Source organism: Phyllobates terribilis, unplaced genomic scaffold (assembly GCF_046119375.1).
Source record: "Phyllobates terribilis strain yellow unplaced genomic scaffold, ASM4611937v1 Scaffold_12__6_contigs__length_324123572, whole genome shotgun sequence".
NCBI lineage: Eukaryota > Metazoa > Chordata > Amphibia > Anura > Dendrobatidae > Phyllobates > Phyllobates terribilis.
Window position 1 is genome coordinate 242,148,819 of NW_027362772.1, and position 21,283 is coordinate 242,170,101.

The 21,283-nt window shown below is 45.1% G+C and overlaps 1 protein-coding gene across 1 annotated transcript in view; it reads left to right on the plus strand.

Moving 5' to 3' along the window:
* VPS13D (vacuolar protein sorting 13 homolog D) overlaps positions 1–21,283 on the plus strand; it is a 225,904-nt gene that overhangs the window by 116,177 nt on the left and 88,444 nt on the right. Inside the window, exons 55-63 of the mRNA XM_073655412.1 lie at positions 1,265–1,373; positions 1,496–1,675; positions 2,666–2,776; positions 2,868–3,017; positions 3,213–3,362; positions 6,656–6,752; positions 16,712–16,860; positions 18,393–18,527; positions 19,764–19,931. Of these exons, the coding sequence (XP_073511513.1) occupies positions 1,265–1,373; positions 1,496–1,675; positions 2,666–2,776; positions 2,868–3,017; positions 3,213–3,362; positions 6,656–6,752; positions 16,712–16,860; positions 18,393–18,527; positions 19,764–19,931 (1,249 nt within the window). The remainder of the gene's footprint in view (positions 1–1,264; positions 1,374–1,495; positions 1,676–2,665; positions 2,777–2,867; positions 3,018–3,212; positions 3,363–6,655; positions 6,753–16,711; positions 16,861–18,392; positions 18,528–19,763; positions 19,932–21,283) is intronic.

The window sequence follows — 21,283 nt, forward strand, 5'->3', positions numbered from 1 at the left end:
TGAAGCTGAGGTTTAGCCTCACCCCACACATGGTATTATGGTCCACACTGCTCTCCACAAATGGTATGGGGATCCTCACAGGCCCATTCCCCACACTCCGCCCTCCACACAGTGTGATGGCCACCACAGCCCCCCACACATGCTATGGTGGTCCTCACATCCCCCTATACACAGTATGATTCCCCACACACCACCCTCCACACATGGTATTATGGTCCACACTGCTCTCCATACATAGTATAAGGGTCCTCACAGCCCCCCTATACACAATATGATTCCTCACACACTGCCCTCCACACAGTATGATGACCACCAACCCCCCACACATGCTATGATGGTCCTCACAGCCCCCCTATACACAATATGATTCCTCACACACAACCCTCCACAAAGTTTGATGGCCACCACAGCTCCCCACACATAGTATAAGGGGGTCCTCACAGCCCCCTATACACAGTATGGTTCCCCACACACAGCCCTTCACACAGTATAATGGCCACCACAGCCCCCCACATCTGCTATCATGGTCCTCATAGCCTCCCTATATACAGTTGCCCACATGGTATGATGCTCCCACACATTCACCCCAGAAGTGACTGGCAATCGGGGGAAAAAAATAACCCACATACTCGCCCTGCTCCTGTTCTCCTGGTGCTCTGTCCCCGGTTTGCTTTGTGCACTGATGCTCCGCACGGCAGACGCTATATAGTGATATAATCGCATCTTCTGTCTGAGTCTCAGGTGGAAAAAGAATTCGGCAGCTCCCTCCCCCACCACTATATTCACATTACCAGCATCCAGCGAAATTGGGACCCTGGGTGGGGGAGGGCTGCTCCATGGTATGGCCACTGTGCCACGGTGTTCAACTCTTTGGCTGTCCTGGTCTGTGGGCTGGACTGAAGCAGCCAAAGGGCCAGATGTGGCTTGCAGGCTGCACTTTGCCCGGTCTACCCTATTCGTAGATATTGCGAGGTCACACTATGAGACGTCCTTCAAATCAAATGTGCTGACCTTGGTTCTGCCATACAGTTCACAACCTATATATTACAGAGCACCACATTACATCTATGGAACTTTTACTCCTTGTCCCTAGTGGAGTCAATTCCCGCATTACACACAGGGGCCAGTTATATAGAAAGTTTCATTATTTTTGGGAGATTTTGGTGAAAACCAAAGTACTTAAGGAAAATATCAAGCAGACTCAGGACCTCAGTTTTGCATTTCCAATGCGAACGATTAGCAATATATTTCGTTATGTTCTCAGGTATGAACCTCTGATGTTGCGGAAGCCGGATCGCCGACGAAGCACCACACAGACATGGTGTTTCCGAGATGGAAAGCTAAGCTGCAGTTTACCCGGGTTGGTCGTCCAGGTCAGTTTGTGAAAGTGTAAATGTAACAATATCTACAATCATGGGTACTTATCGGATTCAGGAATTACCACCTTGATGTCGCGTTCATTTGCCGACATCCTTATCTACTTGTTTTTATATAGGCAAGAAATGGGGTTTCTGGATTAATGGATGGAGCGGAGGTTGTGCTCGGGCCAGATGCTACTTTAGAGAATATGGGATCCGTCCCCAGAGAGCAGCAGTTTATAAACCAGAAGATGAGGCCGGGGTCCGGGGTGCTGTCCATCAGGGTCATCCCGGATGGGCCTACCAGAGTTTTACAGGTAAATGTCAGCAATTTTATACGATGGCCTGCAATATGAAGGTGCTAGAACATTGTTATGGGATCTGCCATCTACTTGTGCCCAGTATAGTTGCAATTTGACATTTCAGAGACCCCGCACCCATTGGTTCATATAACATTAGGGCAGACCAACAATATTTATACCCTAAACGTATTTTCTCAGTAAAAAAAAAAAGAAAGTGCCAGCCTTTGTTCCAGGCACGTCGCCCCTTCATACATGGGCTCTGCACACCTTGCCATCCCAGCCTCTGCCAATTCGTACTTTGGCATTCTCCTATTCAATTTATTTGGATATTATGCACCTTGCTAGACCGGTGTTATACCCGACTGGTAGTCCTTTCTGATAAAGGTTGCCATCTGAGTACACGGCCTTGCTGCAGGGCAGCTAAAATCCCAATGGCTGCAGCTCCATCCTTCAAAATCTTGTGTTCATAGATAGTGATGATCGAGTACTGAAATACTCTAGTGCTCGGGACTCGAATCGAGCACTTCGGATGCTCGGACATGTTCAAATCGTGTAGCGAACATAATAGTAGTGAATGGGAAATTCGAGCCACGCGCCGCACCGAAGCCAGGTATTCCCCTGCTTGGGAGTGCAGGGACTCCTCTGTCAGCCGGACTCTTTGTGAGTTGAAGATCTTTCTTTCTCGAAAAATGCTTGAGCACTCACAAAGAGTCCGACTGACAGGAGTCCCTGCACTCCCAGCAGGGGAATACACGGCTTCAGTGCAGCACATCGCTTCTTACGGGGACACGAGCACCACGCAATACTCGGCACTGCTCGATGCTTGATCGCATATTGAGCAGTGCCAACCATGTGCAAAAGGTTGCTGACCCCTGTGTTAATTTACACATGTGTCATATAAAAAAATATATATATATATTTTATTTTTTTTTTCTGTGTGGCTGACATAGAGAAAGTCATACAGTTTGAGTCGTGCACCAGCTTTCATTACTTCTCCATTTCCAGATCACAGACTTTCAGCAGCGCAGAGCTGAGCGTCTTTCGAGTGAGATTGATGACCTTAAACAATTGGAGATGAAAAAATATGAAAGTCCGGAGCTAGAGCAGGAATTAGAGGTTTGTGTGCGGTCACCAGGAGGCCGACATTTTTTTTTTCTACGGGTTATACAGCTTTATCTATTTCTGGGTATATTTTTCTTTTTTTTAGGTGATCGTAAAATTACAGGACGGAATTGGCATTTCGCTGAACAATAAACTCCCAGAGGAGCTGGTGTTCGCAAGTTTCGGGGGCATTAATATTCAGTACATGCATCAAGCCTCCAATCAAGTGCTGGAGCTCCATATACAGAACGTTCAGGTACCGAACTGTGAGACTGCGTCTCGAAAAAAGGTGGAAACGTAAAAAACGGAGCTCTAAAAAGGACGAATCGAAGTGATTCGCTCATCTGTAGTCCTGTGACTGCCTATAATTGTTGGGTTCTCATGACGAAAATGTTTCTGGTCGTTTTGTACCTGCTGTATGTTAAACTTTTGACTCTTTTTTTTGTCATAGGTTGATAACCAGTTGATTGGTACCACTCAGCCAGCCATGCTTTTTGTGACCCCTAAGAGCATTGAAACTGAAGAGATGGAGTCAGGGCCTGCAATACAAGTGAATGCAGTGAAAGTGCCCAGCAAGAACGCACTAACTGACCTGTACAAGGTGAGGAGGAACATTTTTTTTAATGTGGCGCTGTCAGGTCTCTTATCTTAGGCAGTATAGTAGAAAGGAGGGGATTGTAACACATGCTGAGTTCAATATCTGATTATATTTGATCCAGTTCAGTTATTTTATGTAAAAAACTATCTTTGCCAAGGCTAATTTAAAAAGCCTGTGAGTCCTGCTTCCTCTGCTCATTTATAGAGAAAGCCTGTGAGTCCTGCTTCCTCTGCTCATTTATAGAGAAAGCCTGCGAGTCCTGCTTCCCCTGCTCATTTATAGAGAAAGCCTGAGCGTACTGCTTCCTCTGCTCATTTATAGAGAGAGCCTGTAGTCCTGCTTCCCCTGCTCATTTATAGAGAAAGCCTGTGAGTCCTGCTTCCCCTGCTCACTCATAGAGGATGCCTGTGAGTCCTGCTTCCCCTGCTCACTCATAGAGGATGCCTGTGAGTCCTGCTTCCCCTGCTCACTCATAGAGGATGCCTGTGAGTCCTGCTTCCCCTGCTCACTCATAGAGGATGCCTGTGAGTCCTGCTTCCCCTGCTCACTCATAGAGGATACCTGTGAGTCCTGCTTCCCCTGCTCACTCATAGAGGATACCTGTGAGTCCTGCTTCCCCTGCTCACTCATAGAGAAAGCCTGTGAGTCCTGCTTCCCCTGCTCATTCAAGGAGCAATCCTGTGAGTCCTTCTTTCTCCACTCACTCATAGAGAAAGCCTGTGAGTCCTGCTTCCCCTGCTCACTCATAGAGGATGCCTGTGAGTCCTGCTTCCCCTGCTCACTCATAGAGGATGCCTGTGAGTCCTGCTTCCCCTGCTCACTCATAGAGGATGCCTGTGAGTCCTGCTTCCCCTGCTCACTCATAGAGGATGCCTGTGAGTCCTGCTTCCCCTGCTCACTCATAGAGGATGCCTGTGAGTACTGCTTCCCCTGCTCACTCATAGAGGATGCCTGTGAGTCCTGCTTCCCCTGCTCACTCATAGAGGATACCTGTGAGTCCTGCTTCCCCTGCTCACTCATAGAGAAAGCCTGTGAGTCCTGCTTCCCCTGCTCATTCAAGGAGCAATCCTGTGAGTCCTTCTTTCTCCACTCACTCATAGAGAAAGCCTGTGAGTCCTGCTTCCCATGCTCATTTATAGAGAGCCGGTGAGTCCTGCTTCCCCTGCTCATTCATAGAAATCCTGTGAGTCCTGCTTCCACTGCTCATTCATAAAAAGCCTGTGAGTCCTGCTTCCTCTGCTCATTCACATAGAAAGCCTGTGAGTCCTGCTTCCCCTGCTCATTCATAGAAAGCCTGTGAGTCCTGCATCCCCTGCTCATTCATAGAAAGCCTGTGAGTCCTGCATCCCCTGCTCATTCATAGAAAGCCTGTGAGTCCTGCATCCCCTGCTCATTCATAGAAAGCCTGTGAGTCCTGCATCCCCTGATCATTCATAGAAAGCCTGTGAGTCCTGCATCCCCTGATCATTCATAGAAAGCCTGTGAGTCCTGCATCCCCTGATCATTCATAGAAAGCCTGTGAGTCCTTCTCCCTCTGCTCATTCATAGAAATCCTGTGAGTCCTGCTTCCACTGCTCATTCATAAAAAGCCTGTGAGTCCTGCTTCCTCTGCTCATTCACATAGAAAGCCTGTGAGTCCTGCTTCCCCTGCTCATTCATAGAAAGCCTGTGAGTCCTGATTCCCCTGCTCATTCATAGAAAGCCTGTGAGTCCTGCATCCCCTGCTCATTCATAGAAAGCCTGTGAGTCCTGCTTCCACTGCTCATTCATAAAAAGCCTGTGAGTCCTGCTTCCTCTGCTCATTCACATAGAAAGCCTGCGAGTCCTGCTTCCCCTGCTCATTCATAGAAAGCCTGTGAGTCCTGCATCCCCTGCTCATTCATAGAAGGCCTGTGAGTCCTGCATCCCCTGCTCATTCATAGAAAGCCTGTGAGTCCTGCTTCCTCTGCTTATTCACATAGAAAGCCTGTGAGTCCTGATTCCTCTGCTCATTCACAGAGAGAGCCTGTGAGTCCTGCATCCCCTGCTCATTCACATAGAAAGCCTGAGTCATGCTTCCGCTGCTCATTAACTGAGAAAGCCTGTGAGTCCTGCATTCCCTGATCATTCATAGAAAGCCGGTGAGTCCTGCATCCCCTGATCATTCATAGAAAGCCGGTGAGTCCTGCATCCCCTGATCATTCATAGAAAGCCTGTGAGTCCTGCTTCCTTTGCTCATTCATAGAAAGCCTGTGAGTCCTTCTCCCTCTGCTCATTCACATAGAAAGCCTGTGAGTCCTGCTTCCCCTGCTCATTCATAGAGAAAGCCTGTGAGTCCTGCTTCCTCTGCTCATTCATAGAAAGCCTGTGAGTCCTGCTTCCTCTACTCATTCACAGAGAAAGCCTATGAGTCCTGCTTCCTCTGCTCATTCATAGAGAGACTGTGAGTCCTGTTTCCCCCTCTTCACTCATAGAGAAAGCCTGTGAGTCCTGCATCCCCTGCTCATTCATAGAAAGCCTGTGAGTCCTGCATCCCCTGCTCATTCATAGAAAGCCTGTGAGTCCTGCATCCCCTGCTCATTCATAGAAAGCCTGTGAGTCCTGCTTCCTCTGCTCATTCATAGAAAGCCTGTGAGTCCTGCTCATTCATAGAGAAAGGCTGTGAGTCCTGCTCATTCATAGAGAAAGGCTGTGAGCCCTGTTTCCCCCCTGTTCACTCATAGACACAGCCTCGGAATCCTGCTTTCTTTGCCCACAGTAAATTACAGCTCTGTTTTACAAGTTATGATTTAAAGGGGTTGTCCAGTCTCAGCAGATAAGTCTTCAGCTACTCTATTTGACTGCAGACTGCTGAATTGTGACCATGTGCAATGCATACACTGTCATGATTCACCTGTATTCCCTAGTGTGAGGTCAAGTCACCGTATACATGCCATTTGTATGCTGTCTCATGAAAACTAGACGTTCCTCAGCTTGTCAGTGTTCTATCTGAGGAGAGTCTAGTCGTCACGTGACTGCAAGTGTCTAAATCTCATTCATATAGTCATGTGACCGCCCACCCCCGCAGGGAATTGTGGCTGTATGCATTCACATAGTGATAGCAGACTTTTCTTCTGAGATTGGACAACCCCTTTAAAAAAGAGCGCGGAATTCACTCTTTAGTCGCAATTTACGTAGAAAATCCTTAATTTTTTTATGATCTTGAATAAAATAATGTAATACCAAAGTCTTGAGTGACAGCGTCATTCTTCTTTTTTGGTCTCGCCAAACACTCTTCACTTTTGTGACAGGTCAATAGCTTTTTTTTCTTTTTCTAGCACCTGCTGATCACTGCTCAGAAATTCACCGTGCAGATCGAGGAGAAATTGCTCCTAAAACTTCTAAGCTATTTTGGCTTTGGAAAATCAGAAACAGGTATGATCTAATGTGATCCGCTCCGTGCACTGCACAGGAACCAGATCTTTGTTCTTTACATCTCTGTGAATAGATGAAGCTGGGAATTTATCCTTTCGCATTTGCACTGTGCAAAACTCCACCAGGGGGCGCACAAGACTCATGAAGCTGAAATAAGCCTCTTTCAGGCTGTGGACTAATAGGGTGTCACAGCGAGCCCTGGGCAAAAATAGACCAAACGCTCCTAGAATCTCCATCATGATCCTCAGGTCTAGCTACGTTTGCCATAACGGGCTGATAAATCTCAATTTAGAAGAAATTCTGCTTCTGGATTTGCCAAAAATGTTAACCATTGTATGAATATAATAGAGGCCTAAAGAAAGGACGACCGGTCACTGAAAAAGATGTTTCTCTATTGCTTCATTGTGGGGGCACAGCAAAAACATGGTTTCCTGTGTCCCCCAATGAAGGCTCAGAGAAAGAGATTTTACGATGAGAACCCAAAATCTTCTTTTTCACTTATACAACAAGGGTACATGTTAAGAGCTGGTATATATTAGACCGTGATATACAGACTGAATCTGCAGTGCACGGTCCGGCCATGGGCCTCCTCGCGCGCCCAACTTCAACAGCCTCATACATGCCTGTGAAGCTGTCAAGTTCCGTCAAGAGACCGGTGGCCGGTCCGTGCGCTCAGATCGTGATCTACAGACGATCTTAGGCAGCAAATGAGCAATTGCTTCTTACACTTGGTGTATCGAAAGTGTGATAAATGGATAAGGGTAAGGATCTGAGCGATGTGATGGCAGGATGACGACTAGATCAGAGCATTTCCAAAGCAGCATGTCTCTGACATGTAGTGGTTAGAATATACATATCAAATTCTGGCCCGTGGGCCAAATCTGGCCTGCAGGGTGGTTATATTTGTCCCACAACACCAGAACCACCAGCCCTATGTGTGGTCCATTATACTGTATGGAGGACTATATGAGGCCCATAATACAGTATAGATGACTATGTGGGGCCCATTATTCTGTATGGAGGACTATGTGGGACCATTATACTGTATGGAGGACTATGTGGTGCCCATTATACTGTATGGAGCACTATGTGGGGCCATTATACTGTATGGAGCAGTATGTGGGGCCCATTATACTGTATGGAGCAGTATGTGGGGCACATTATACTGTATGGAGGACTATGTGGGGCCATTATACTGTATGGAGGACTATATGAGGCCCATAATACAGTATAGATGACTATGTGGGGCCATTATACTGTATGGAGGACTATGTGGGACCATTATACTGTATGGAGGACTATGTGGTGCCCATTATACTGTATGGAGGACTATGTGGGGCCATTATACTGTATGGAGCAGTATGTGGGGCCCATTATACTGTATGGAGCAGTATGTGGGGCCCATTATACTGTATGGAGCACTATGTGGGGCCCATTATTCTGTATGGGGGACTATGTGGGGCCATTATACTGTATGGAGGACTATGTGGTCCCATTATACTGTATGGAGGACTATGTGGGGCCCAATATACTGTATGGAGGACTATGTGGGACCATTATACTGTATGGAGGACTATGTGGGGCCCATTATTCTGTATGGAGGACTATGTGGGGCCCATTATTCTGTATGAAGTACTATGTGGGTCCCATTATACTGTATGGAACACTATGTGGGGCCCATTATACTGTATGGAGTACTATGTGGGTCCCATTATACTGTATGGAACACTATGTGGGGCCATTATTCTTTATGGGGGACTATGTGGGGCCCATTATACTGTATGGAGGACTATGTGGGGGCCATTATTCTGTATGTAGGACTATTTGGGGCTGTCATAGAAAATATTAATAATTTCTCTCCCCCCCCCCCCCCACCAAACCCCTCTCCCCACCCCATCCCCCTCTATACTATTTGCCAGAGTAGAAGAGCGGCAATCTAAGGAGCTGTCTATATGCAAATCGTCCTACACAGGAGAGGTGGCAAGCTGAATTGTCTATTCAAATTACCATACGAATGTAGTCCTAGTGACAAAGGCCTGTGATAAATATACACCTAGGTGAGGAGGATGCGGTTCCTAGCTTCAAAAGAATTCTCTCTCACCCCCAGGGCATCCCCATTTGCTCAACAGAAAACTGCAGTCTCGCCGGCACCAACATTAAATATGGAATATCGGAAGTTCTATACTTCCAATATTAATGGGACACATATTTTTTAGCGGCAGGGTCAGACAAGGAACAATATGCATATTTTTCCGTAGCTGTCTGCCCCTCCGATGAGCTGTAATGCAAAAGTACACAGATAACCAACCGCAGTCACGTCATGTCTAGTCTCTAAAGAAAGGTAAATTCGTAATAAAAAATATGGCGTCACTTGCGAGCTTCTGCGATGACCCAGCGAGAAGTTATCACGGAAGTTAGATATTTTAATAAAACCTTGAATGACGGGGACCAACCCGCGTGAGGTCATCACAGGAGCGTCTGTGGGCAGGCCCCTTCCTTAGGCATAAAAGATCCAACTGAAGATTGATCTATACTTCTTGCCGGGAGGTATATATTCCATAAGCAAGTGGTCCAGTTCGATAGCTGTTAAATCAATTGGAGCGCCTCCCCTCCTGCTAAACTGAAGCGTCTCTGCGATCTGTATAGTAAGTTCTCCTATTAATCCCTTTTATTTTGGTGTAACTGTATATTCTGTACTGTATTGTCCCCTTTTGTAAAACCTTTTGTATAGTTTTCATAAACACTGCCTCCCTTTTAGATTAAATATAAAATGTAATAGTTCTGTTTCTTTTGCTCTGCAATCGTTCCCTCCCCCAAAGGCATACGCTACCAGAAAGCAGGTGTCTGATCAGGCCTATATTGTATTTTAAAGCTGATCGGTGGTGGCAGCGAATAATCTTAATTGGGCTATCGTGAAGCTGGCAGTGACCGTACAGGGGCGTTTACACATATTCCATGCGTTGGAATCCGGAGGTGTATACGCTATACGCTCACAGCTCGCTGTATGGAGGACTATGTGGGGCCATTATACTGTATGGAGGACTATGTGGGGCCATTATACTGTATGGAGGACTATGTGGGGCCATTATACTGTATGGAGGACTATGTGGGGTCATTATACTGTATTGAGGACTATGTGGGGCCCATTATGCTGTATGGAGGACTATGTGGGGCCCATTATTCTGTATGGAGGACTATGTGTGGCCATTATACTGTATGGAGGACTATGTGGGGACATTATACTGTATGGAGGACTTTGTGGGCCCATTATTCTGTGTGGAGCACTATGTGGGGCCCATTATTCTGTATGAAGGACTATGTGGGGCCTATTATTCTGTATGGAGGACTATGCAGGGCCCATTATTCTGTATGGAGGATTATATGGTGCCCATTATACTGTATGAAGGACTATGTGGGGCCCATTATTCTGTATGGAGGATTATATGGTGCCTATTATTCTGTATGGAGGACTATGTGGGGCCATTATTCTGTATGGAGGACTATGTGGGGCCATTATTCTGTATGAAGGACTATGTGAGCCCATTATTCTGTATGGAGGACTATGTCGGGCCCATTATTCTGTATGGAGGACTATGTGGGGCCCATTATTCTCTATGGAGGACTATGTGGGGCCCATTATTCTCTATGGAGGACTATGTGGGGCCCATTATTCTCTATGGAGGACTATGTAGGGCCCATTATTCTCTATGGAGGACTATATGGTACCCATTATACTGTATACTGTTTGGCCTGCGACGTTGTCTACGTTTTTCATTTTGGCCCTCCGTGTGTTTGAGTTTAACATCTTTGGGTTAAAAGGAAGTACAAGCAGTGAATTGGCAATATGGGCGTTAAAGTGTCACTTAGTCCGATCGATCCATAGAGGCCCGCTCTTGCAACTTATAGGTCTTCAATGTCTGGTTGCCAGAGGTCGGGCGGCGTCCAAGTCTCGCCGGGTCCGAGCTGTTTCTGAAGCACCTGGTTAGACTAGAAGGCGGGCATATGTATGACTTGCAGTGTCGGACTGGGGTGCCAAGATCCCACCAGTACCATCAACTCCAGGGCCCCACTTTTCCGCTACATGTAAATATGGCTTTATTGCTATGGACTTTTGTGAATGAGGATAAACTGTTTTGATTGCTAAATGAATAAGATGGTGAATCAATTATATTGTGCCAAGTACTGCTCATATAAGAGGGTGGTGGCCCACCGGAGGATTCCCCTGTTCTCCCGTGGGCCAGTCCGAGCCTGTGTATGAGTGATCCCAGCATCTTTAAAATGTCGGCATTGGTAACCCGGGAGCATACAGATACTGGCAACACTATGATTGGCGCAAATAAAGATCTATTCATGGCATTGTGTAAATGACGGCATTCACAGGAAGTCCCCGACATCAGACACTAATGTTCCCCTGAACTCTACATTTATCAACTACCAACTCCATTGATCTTCATGAGAAAGCCGGCGTGATTCTGTTGCAGGGGTTTTTGTTCAGACTTCGCTTTATTAGAGACCTAGAAAATGGTGTGTTCTGATAATTGCTGCAGATAACCCGCGCTTTAGACGGTCATTAGTCTTTGCCCTGACAGCCGAGAAGGGAAATCTATCTATTGGGACAATCGGCTCACTGTTGCATTTACTTATCGGACAATAGGACCGGCCTTTGTGATGCAGAGGAGATTGCTGGGTAAAATGGAGACGGTTTTCATTAGTTCTTTGGTGAATGGTTGCTCTTGGAGCCACTCATCAGTTTTTTAAAGGGGATTCTTGCTCATTTTCTTCCCAGGTTTCCCCTCCTTTGCAGACATGAAAAAAAAAAGGTGTCTTTCTATGGAAATCTCCAATCCCGTGCCCATTATAAAGCGCTACAGATCAGCGTTCTAGTGAATCGCTTTTTTCAGAAAGTGATTGTCCCACCAATCATTGTGTAGATAGTAAAAAAAAAATGAACATTATTGCCTTTTATACGCCGTGAAGAAATGATCAATTGAAGAATTAGGACATTTCCTTGATTAGCATGGCACCACCTGGTGGTCAAAGTGTATAGCAATGTGCATTTCCACCTAATGAGCGGAGTGCAGGTGGACACACATGCTCACTCTGCTCCCAACAGCCAGATGTCTGCATAGCCATTTGTTCGCTGCAGAGAAGCCCATAGAAATGTTTTTCTACCTGTTTGTCAGGGAAGGAACAGAGCCGTAGCAGTAAGAATCAGCTTAGTTCACAGGAGAGGTAAAAAGGGAGTATTGGCTGCCAGAGGGGGAAGGAAACTGATTGTCAAGAGTCCTGGTAGAACTGAAAGGGACACATCAAAGCAAAAATAATTAAAAACATTTCTGTATTTCCTTTTAACAAGGTTAGTTCTATCTTCTCAGACATATATTGTCAGATTTGCAATATACGGCTTATTAAAATGTGTAGCAATCCTTGACATTTTAACACTTATCTTTTGTTTACAGCTCGTTGCCTTGGAGACCGACCACTGCTGGTGTTTAGCTTTTAAGCACTGCCGGGATTAGGAGGTAACAGTGATCCTAGCCAGCTTTAAAACTGTGCTGACAAGCTCAAAAGAAATTGTAAGCGCCTTGCAAACTCTGTCTAGCAGCGGTGGTCGGTCTCCAAGACAACCAACTGTAAACAAAAGAAAAGTGTTTATTATCTCAAGAATGGCTGAAAATCTTTATACACAGTAAATTGGTTGTTTTCACACACTAGCCAACATTATCATTATAACTTACTCATAGATACATCAAGGCAATTTTAATTAGTCATGTAGTTGCCCCACTTCCACACCGGGAGGAAAGACTCGCTTCTGACATGGCTTCTGTCAGCCACTTACCAGGCATTATGCAAAAATTGGGCAGGTGCATAATGTCTGATGGGTGTGCAGCCATCGGACGCCATGTCAGTAGCGCCTCCCACCTGCAAATGCGAGAGGTGCTAAATATACCCTTTAAGCACCGTGTTGTTTTCTTGTACGTCAGTGGTTTAGCCATTTCTCAACACTATCCCATGACCCTGTTTTGCAACATGACACTCGTTCTGCGTGGCTGCAGCGTCTCCAGACTTGTCTCCCATCAAGCACATCTGAGACGTCATTAGTCAACAATTACACACGAGCTGCCAGCAGCGGATTTTGATGATTTGCCCAAGTGCATTCAGCGCAATGTAACATTTCTCAGACAACCATTAATAACCTCATTGATAGCAGCTAAGTCTGTAAGTGCGGGATTTCTCAGACACTTTGTTGCAGGACACCTGGAGGCTGCATTCAGACATTCGTATAAATCGGTCCAAAATCGGACCACAATGCAAAGACTGGCCGCGGGTCTCCTTACCCAAGAATGACCGCTTCATATAACAGGCTGACACTAAGGAGCCTGACACTAAGAATACAACTTAACAAAAAAAGTCGTCTCCTCCACAACAGGCTACACCTGGCCAGCCGACACCTAGCTATTCATATGTATTCTTAGTGTCAGATTTCCCATGGTTTCCTATGTTCCCCTAGAATGAGATTTTACGCTTCGTACCAAAAATCCTTTTTTTTTGTGCTCATACTCCATACTGAATAAATAGACATGTTTGGGACGTTTTTTTCCATTTTAGCATCATTTCCATTTCAGTAACACGTCTATCCATCCTGCAATTTCCATAATTCCATGGCTTTTCCTTGTTAGTGCTGCAATTGAGGAGTGTATATTCACAAGGTAAATGTTAGCCAGGTATATTAAGAAATGAATCGGAGTGTATTTTTAAAAACAAAAATAGAGACTGTTTCATGCTAGGTATGGGATGAACCCAGCATACGACGACAGGAAAATGGGGGAAGCCCAGCAACTAGGGAAAGGGGGAGTGGAGACCCCTAAGCAGATCTAATGACACCTTGACTCCCCTATCGTCCCTAAATAGGTTCCGCACCTATTGCCAAGCAGGATACCTTAGCCCTGGCTGACCCTAGAGCAAGGCCCTAGGTAGGGAGGGGGAGGGGTGAGCACTAGTCAGCCCCCACTGCACCTAAAGACAAACCAGGGAAGCAGACAAGGGGATACACTTAGCTTTGAGAAGACACCAGAGAGATCACAACTACAATCCACAAAGGGACTCCAAGGAGAATCCAGCCGACTGCGAGAACTCTAGACCTGAAAAGAGGAATTAACTCTATCATCAGCAACTCTCTGGAGAAACTGAGTGTATTTAAAGATCCAGCAAGGGTGCGTTAATTAGCAGCAGAAGGTGGAGATCACCACTGGGTCCTAGAGAGCGAGGTGTGATGAAAGGATCATGAAGGTGTCGGCAAGGCCAAATGAAGTGACCTTCTACAGCTGGATCCAGAATGATTGTCTGTCAAACCTGACACACCCGTGACAGACTGGTCGTATCCCGGTGTGGGTGCTGCCCAGTGATTCATCCGCTTGTATTTTTATGACCATTGGGTCACCTTAAATGCACAAAGTACCATCGCATTCATCTGATCGTCCGCCTCCTGCTCAAGAAAACCATCTGTACCAGATTTTAGTCCAGGTTTTGTTTTTATCTGCTGGCACAACATCCCCCTGCCCAGCCCCAACACTGAATGCATCTGCCAGTCACTTCTCATCCAGGCGGCCATGGTCAGATTGCTATACGCGGGGACGGTGCCTACAAATTCTCTGTATATCATTTTCATTAGTGTCTGATGTTGATATCTTAAAGGAATGGGTCATAAATTGGGGAAAGGAGCTTTTTATTGTGTTTTTTTTAGGAAGAAAATGAAACAGAACCCTAGTGATAATGAGACTATCCCGACAGGACGGGTTTGTTATCATCGCTGATGCACAAGAGTTTCTCCTAGGGCTTTACCATAATGACACCGAGCTCCGAGCTGCACCAGCACTTTCCCTCTTTTGTGGATGTTAGCGCAGCACAATAGATGGAAAAAGGTGAAAAGTGCACGCTGTAACGGAGGGGACTGCGGATCATGAGATAGGAGCATTACTGAAGCCCTTACAAGTTGTTATTTAGCCCAGACATTCTGCTAAGCCGGGGATCTGGCAGGACTTGAATAGCGAGAGTGCAGAACAGATTGCATAATGCTGTCATTGAATGCCCAGGGCAGGCCGGGAGGAAAGCTGCTCAGGGGAATGAGAGGGGAAAAAAATCAGCTTAGTCGATTAATTAGCCAGCACATCACAAAGCCCCGCTCAGCACTTTGCCAATGGCACCGCTGAAGAAATAAAAGCTGCAGGATACATCCAGAGCAAGTGTACAATCTGGTGAGGTTAGGAAGGAAACCTATATATACGGGGTATTCAGGCTTGTAATGATGCCTCCGCCATGATCGCAGCTATCAGACATTATCGCCAAAGTTGGGGGGTCATGTGTTCTTCCATGAATAGTCAACCGGGTAATACAATGTGTTTGCGTTCTCTGTACTGGTGCGACCACTATGATGTCTATATACCCTACCTGGTTATTTGGAAAGGGTTTGCGTAGGTGGAACAACCTCATTAAAGGAGAAATCCAGTCTGAATGACCTTTGAGGAATATCCCAAAGATGGTAAGTCATCCCCTATTCGTAGGATAGACTCGCTGATCACCGGGAGTTCGACTACTTGGACCCATAGGGATCTTGAGAATGGAGTAATCTGGCTTTACAGAGCTCCGTCTTGAATGGAGCGGAAGTGCATGTGCTTGAACTCTGCTCCATTCATTGTCTATGGCCCTGCCGGAAAAAGCAGAGAACAGTGATCCACTGTTCTCTGAGACAGTGAATGGAGTGGAGATCGAGGATGTGCACTTCAGCTCCTTTTAAGATCAAGCTTTGCAGAGCTTCCAGAGCCCCATTGTCAGAATGGTTGATGGCGGCAGTCATACCCCTGGCGATCAGTCATTCTATTTCCTGGGGATACAGGATGACTTCCTATCTTGGGAATAACCCATTAAGGCTGTTATCTCAAGACATCACTGCTGGATGAAAGGGCAATCTCAGAAACATCTATGGCCCCATTGGCGCATACTTCCAAATCCCGTTTTGCATGGGGTTCAGATGTATGCCCCGACGGGGCCACCAAGCGTGTCCCTAAACGCAATGTGAAAGCACCCTTTGGATTTTTATTACTTCAGTCAGTGGTGGTTTGTGGTGATGGCCCAACTCATCATGTGTATATATAGCGTCAAACTAATGTTTTATGGCTTTTGCCCTTTAAAAAGATGTAAAATACAAAATTCTATTGTGGTACCGTGTTATCCAGAAATATCGATGTAAATACTTTTATGCCCAAAAATGACAAAAGTATTCTCGGAGTGATACCTTTATTGGCTAACCAGAAAAAAAATATATTTTCAAGCTTTCAGAGCACAGAGGCTCCTTCTTCAGTCAGGATTACAAATGAATTGATAAAATTGCAATTCATTTGTAATCCCGCCTGAAGAAGGAGCCTCTCTGCTCTGAAAGCTTGCAAATATATATTGTTCTGGTTAGCCAATAAAGGTATCACTTCGAGAATACTTTTGTCATTTACATCAGCCCTTAAAAAGCTATTTTATTAATATTTCCTGCCGGACTGAATGAAATGCCTATGTGGTTTCCATGCAGGTCCATCAACAGACTGTAGACTGTTTATTGACCTTGTCTAGTCTCATGTACCCTTTGTGAACCATTGTGACCCCCACTTCAAAAAAATTAAAAATCTGTGATAGTGATCAGAAACAACACGTCATCTTGCCCGTCCTGCTTTGTTCCCTATACCATGGGTCGATGTTGCGATGATTTGGCTTATGCCTGTGTGTAATAAGGGAGGGCATAAGTATCCTACAATTTGGTTTTTAATGGTGAGTAAAGAACATCCCTACAATTTTTTCTCTGAAGTGAAGGCCTAGCATAATCAACTGCCGCTGAATCTTTTTTTGTTAATGTCGCATGCGGTTGTCTTGCACACCTTTTATAATGTCGTTTTTTTCCTTATCTTTCATTTAAGAAGTTGAAAAATGGGATGAAAATATTCACGAGAAGACCGGCGAGGAGAACACCACCCCGATAAGATATTATTTTGAAAATCTGAAAATATCGGTGCCACAGATTAAGCTGAGCGTCTTTACATCCAATAAACTTCCGCCTGACCTTAAGGTAAATTAGAAGCACATTCCTGATGGGTAGTGGTGCTTACTTTCATAGTTTTTTATATTTTATGGATGTTCAAAGCTAACATGGACGAATTCCGGTCCAAATCCAGAAGTTCAGTTTTGAAACTACAACTCCCAATGTGCTCTGTTAGCTAATGGTGGAATTTGTAGTTTTTGAGAGTGCCCAAGGTTGCTGATCCCCCTACCTGAGAAATATAGTTTATAAGGTTAGATGATTGATAGTATATTGTTAGGATAAGCCATCAATGCCAGATCGAGAGGGATCTACCTCTGAACACCCCTTGCGATCGCCAGCACGGGCAGCATCACTCTTCCTTCTCTGATTGCCAGATAAATTGCTACACTTTTTGTAGGGGCAGCACCAGGTGTTACCGTTCAGATCCATTGAGTCACATTTAAAGGGGTTGTTTAATACTGGATTACCCCCGCTTAATAAATTCAGAGCCTCATAGAAAAAAAAACAATGAATATTCGCCTCCCGCAGGAGCATCATTCCAGTAATGTCGGCGGGGATGGCGTGACATTATTGTGTCACGTGACTACTGCAGCCAATAACACAACAATGGCAAGTCGCCCAGCCGGAACAGCAGTGGAAACTATATGAAAAGCACAGCAGGCCCTCCGCCTCAGAGCCTGAGATATAAAGGATGGTGCATTACGTCCCACATTACTACCCGAGGTGTTTTTTACAGAAAAAGGTTCAATGTGTTCGTCCTGACTTGTAAGAAAGGAAGGCTAGCCTTTTATTTCATGGCTCGCAATGCCATGGTAGTAGCCTATCCCACCCAGTACAGACCCTCCATTGTCCTCTCTACCAGGGACTCAGTCACATAGGTCTTACTTTTCCACTGTCATCTTATCTTATTGAATTAATGCCCCAAATTATTTTCTCTAAATACAGATGCTAAAGTTTCGTTACAAGGTTTCGTCACGCATCACTTCTTCAAAAGTAAAACTCCACTGACCCAGAAGAGGGTTTTCTCACACATCATTAACTTCCATAGTTTTATGCTCCATTAAACTCCAAGTCCCTGTCTACAAGTGGCAATATCAAGTAGAGCTAATACTTCCCATGTTGCCTCTCTTGTCTATGTACCAAGTGGCAAAGGACGATTTTATGTCCATTTATTTTGAAAGATGAAAAAAAATTTCACTGGCAAAAATTTTTGCAAAATTCGTCCAAACCTCCCCAAAATAAGCACCAATAAAACAAATTTTCCAATCCTAAAAAATAAAATACAGCGGATGTGTCCACTCTCCTGACATGTCTGTTTTCCTCTTTCTTAGTTTTTCTTCTGTAAAGTTTGGGAATGGGGTCGGCTTTCGTTCGTTGAACAGCTGGGTTGTCATGTAAAGCTTAGAAAGTGACGCAACTGTTATCCGACACTGAGACCCTTCCATTCTTTCTGGGGTCTCTGAACCTCGGTGATCTCAAAGTGGTGTCATGTCCTAGCAATGCGCCATCACTTTATCAGATATAAATACATCTTTAATATATATTTTGTTTTATTTCAGGCCTTGAAGAGCACCCTGGGATTCCCTCTAATCAAATTTGAGGATGCGGTAATTGATCTGGATCCTTATACGAGAGTTCATCCATATGAATCCCGGGAGTTCATTATCAATGATGTCCTTAAACACTTCCAAGAGGTGAGCTGCAGTCTCTTTTTTTAATCTTTCTCCTTTAAGGTGCATTTACTTTGCACGATTAATGGGAACGAGTATTCCTAGGAACACTCGATCTCAATAATCCTATAGCGTAAGCAAGCTTGCGATCACCTGACGAACGTAGAAAACGTTCCCTTGCTGGGTGAAATGATCTCTTGGCTTGCTTACAAGATTATTGTTCTCGGCAGCACATCATCCTGTGTAAACATTACATGTGCTGCTGAGAACAATGGCAGCCTGCGGTGCACCGAGCCATCTAAGCCTTCGTTTAGTGCCACCACTCCGCTGGTGCAAGTGATATAGCCGTCATTTAGTGCCGCCACTCATTGACTGCAGACTTGAGCCCCAAACCTGGACAACCCCTTTAGTGAAGCATTTGAAATAGAATGGAAAAAGCCTCATCACACAGAAAGAGAAGAGGGACTCTAGTGCCACCTGTTAGGGGTAGCCATCATGGGAGTCAATATAGAAAAAAGCCTAGCCGCATGACTTAGGACTTGAAGCCAAACTCGAATCTTCACCTAAAGGTAAAGATGTTGTGGTGTTCTTGTTCCTTATTACTGCAGAGAAGGAGACCAGTTTTCTGGGTGCGAGGCCTTCGACGAGGGAGTTTCAGGGGTAAAGTTTAATAGAAGTTACAGAATAGCCCTAAAGCAACGGAAAAATCAAAACTCCAAAATTTATATTTTTCGCACCTCTTAAAAAAAAAAAAATAATAAAAAATAAACTAAAAATTCTATAAAGAGTGTATGTATCCCACAAAGTAATAAAAACATCAGCTCGCCACGGAAAAATCAAGCACTTGCACAGTTCTATTGATTCAAGAATGTAAAAAAGTTTCGATTCTCAAAAAATGCCGACACTATTTTTTTTATTTACGTATTTTTACTACACAATAAATGCGGTAAAAAAAAAATGTACAAAACTGGTCAAAATTGTTTCGTTTTTTTTTCTTCTGTCATTTACTGCACTTGGAATTTTTCAGTACATCGTATGGTAAAATAGATTGCTTATTGAAAAGAACAACTGGGCCCTTAAAAAAAGGCCCCATATGGCTATGGGAACGTCCTGTCTCTTGGAAAATTGGGAGGAAAAAGTGCAAAACTGTCCGCAAAAGGAAGGGGTTAAAAAGTCTGAGTGCACACGTCTGAGCAAGTGATGGCGCTGCGGAGTCACAGTTCTCTGACTAACCTCCTTGTTTTTTATTGTGTCTCAAAGGAGTTGCTCAGTCAAGCGGCAAAGATTTTGGGCTCTGTAGATTTCCTTGGCAATCCAATGGGCCTGTTGAATGATGTGTCTGAAGGAGTATCCGGTCTTATAAAGTATGGAAATGTTGGCGGCTTAATCCGAAATGTCACACACGGCGTTTCCAACTCTGCTGCAAAGGTACCCGTCTAAGCTTTATTTATGGAGGGAGTCACAAGAGATGTAACGTCTGTTTTACCGATCTGTATCACGGGGCTTAGGAGTTTACAAACACTGGACGACTCTACCGTATGGGCCATCTGTCACTGTCAGTGCCTGGAAGTGCACGAGAGCTCAGCGTACGCTGACTCCAACATCCCACGGTGCAGACCCCTCCATGCCGAGGATTAATATTTTATCAGCACAGTTATAAGTGCAGGCCTGTTTAAAAATTCAGTATCATAAGCGATCAGGTAGTGGACGTTACGGGAACGGAGACCACAACCGGCAGCGTGTGGCTATAATGTGCATGGACCTTATTTCCATCTGTACTTACATATATAGTTCATTATGAAGAGCACAGCATCCATATCCTGCTCTTAAAGGGGCTTCCTATTCTATAAAGTGATGAGATGTTGCTAGGATATACCACCACTTTATGATCAGAAGAGGTCTGGGACCCACATTGAGTCTAAAAATAAAGGGGATGATGGCTTTTCACCCCTTTTACTATTTTTCCTTTTCTGACCACTAGTATTGATCGAGCACTGAAATGCTCAAGTGCTCGGTACTCGAATTGAGCACGTCGGACGCGCGGACATGCTCAAGTCGAGTAGTGAGCATAATGGAAGTGAATGCTAAATTCGAGCATTTTTCCGGGGGACGGAAAAATTCTCTCTCTCTCTCCTTACGGGGATACGATACTCTGCACTTCCCACTCCTTGATTGAGCACACCGATGCTTGATTGAGTGTCTAGCACCCTGATGCGCGACCAAGTATCGAGCCGTGCCGAGCATGCTCGCCCATCACTATTGGCCACCCTTTGTGCAATAAACCGCGGCTCCAAACCAACTGAATAGAGCCACACTGAATTTCTCAGCACAGCCTTCACCCAGCTGTGCTGTTTGGATGGGGTTTGGCTGTAGTTTTCTTCACAGTGAATATTCAGAGTTTAAAACTGGAGAACATACAGCACCAATTGTCTAATTTTTTTTAAAAATCCCCAAAAACTCATCTATACTCCCTTTCCCTGCTCCAACCCTTCCTCTATGCCGCCGACTGCTCAGGTCTTTCTTGACAGTCTGAAAGGGGATGTCACAATCACATCTACAAAATTTGTGACCGCTGCAGCCAATCACTGTACTCATTCTCTCAACAAGCTCCTGATAGCTGTGATTAGCTGCAGCAGTTATATGAATTGTAGTTGTGGCGTCACAGCATCAAGCTGACTACAGAGACCGGGGCAGCAACAGTGAGGCAATTTTGGAGCTAGAGAAGGGAGTACAGCTGGGTTTTTGCTCAACAGCTGTAGCCTCTATTGAAAAAAGGAAAA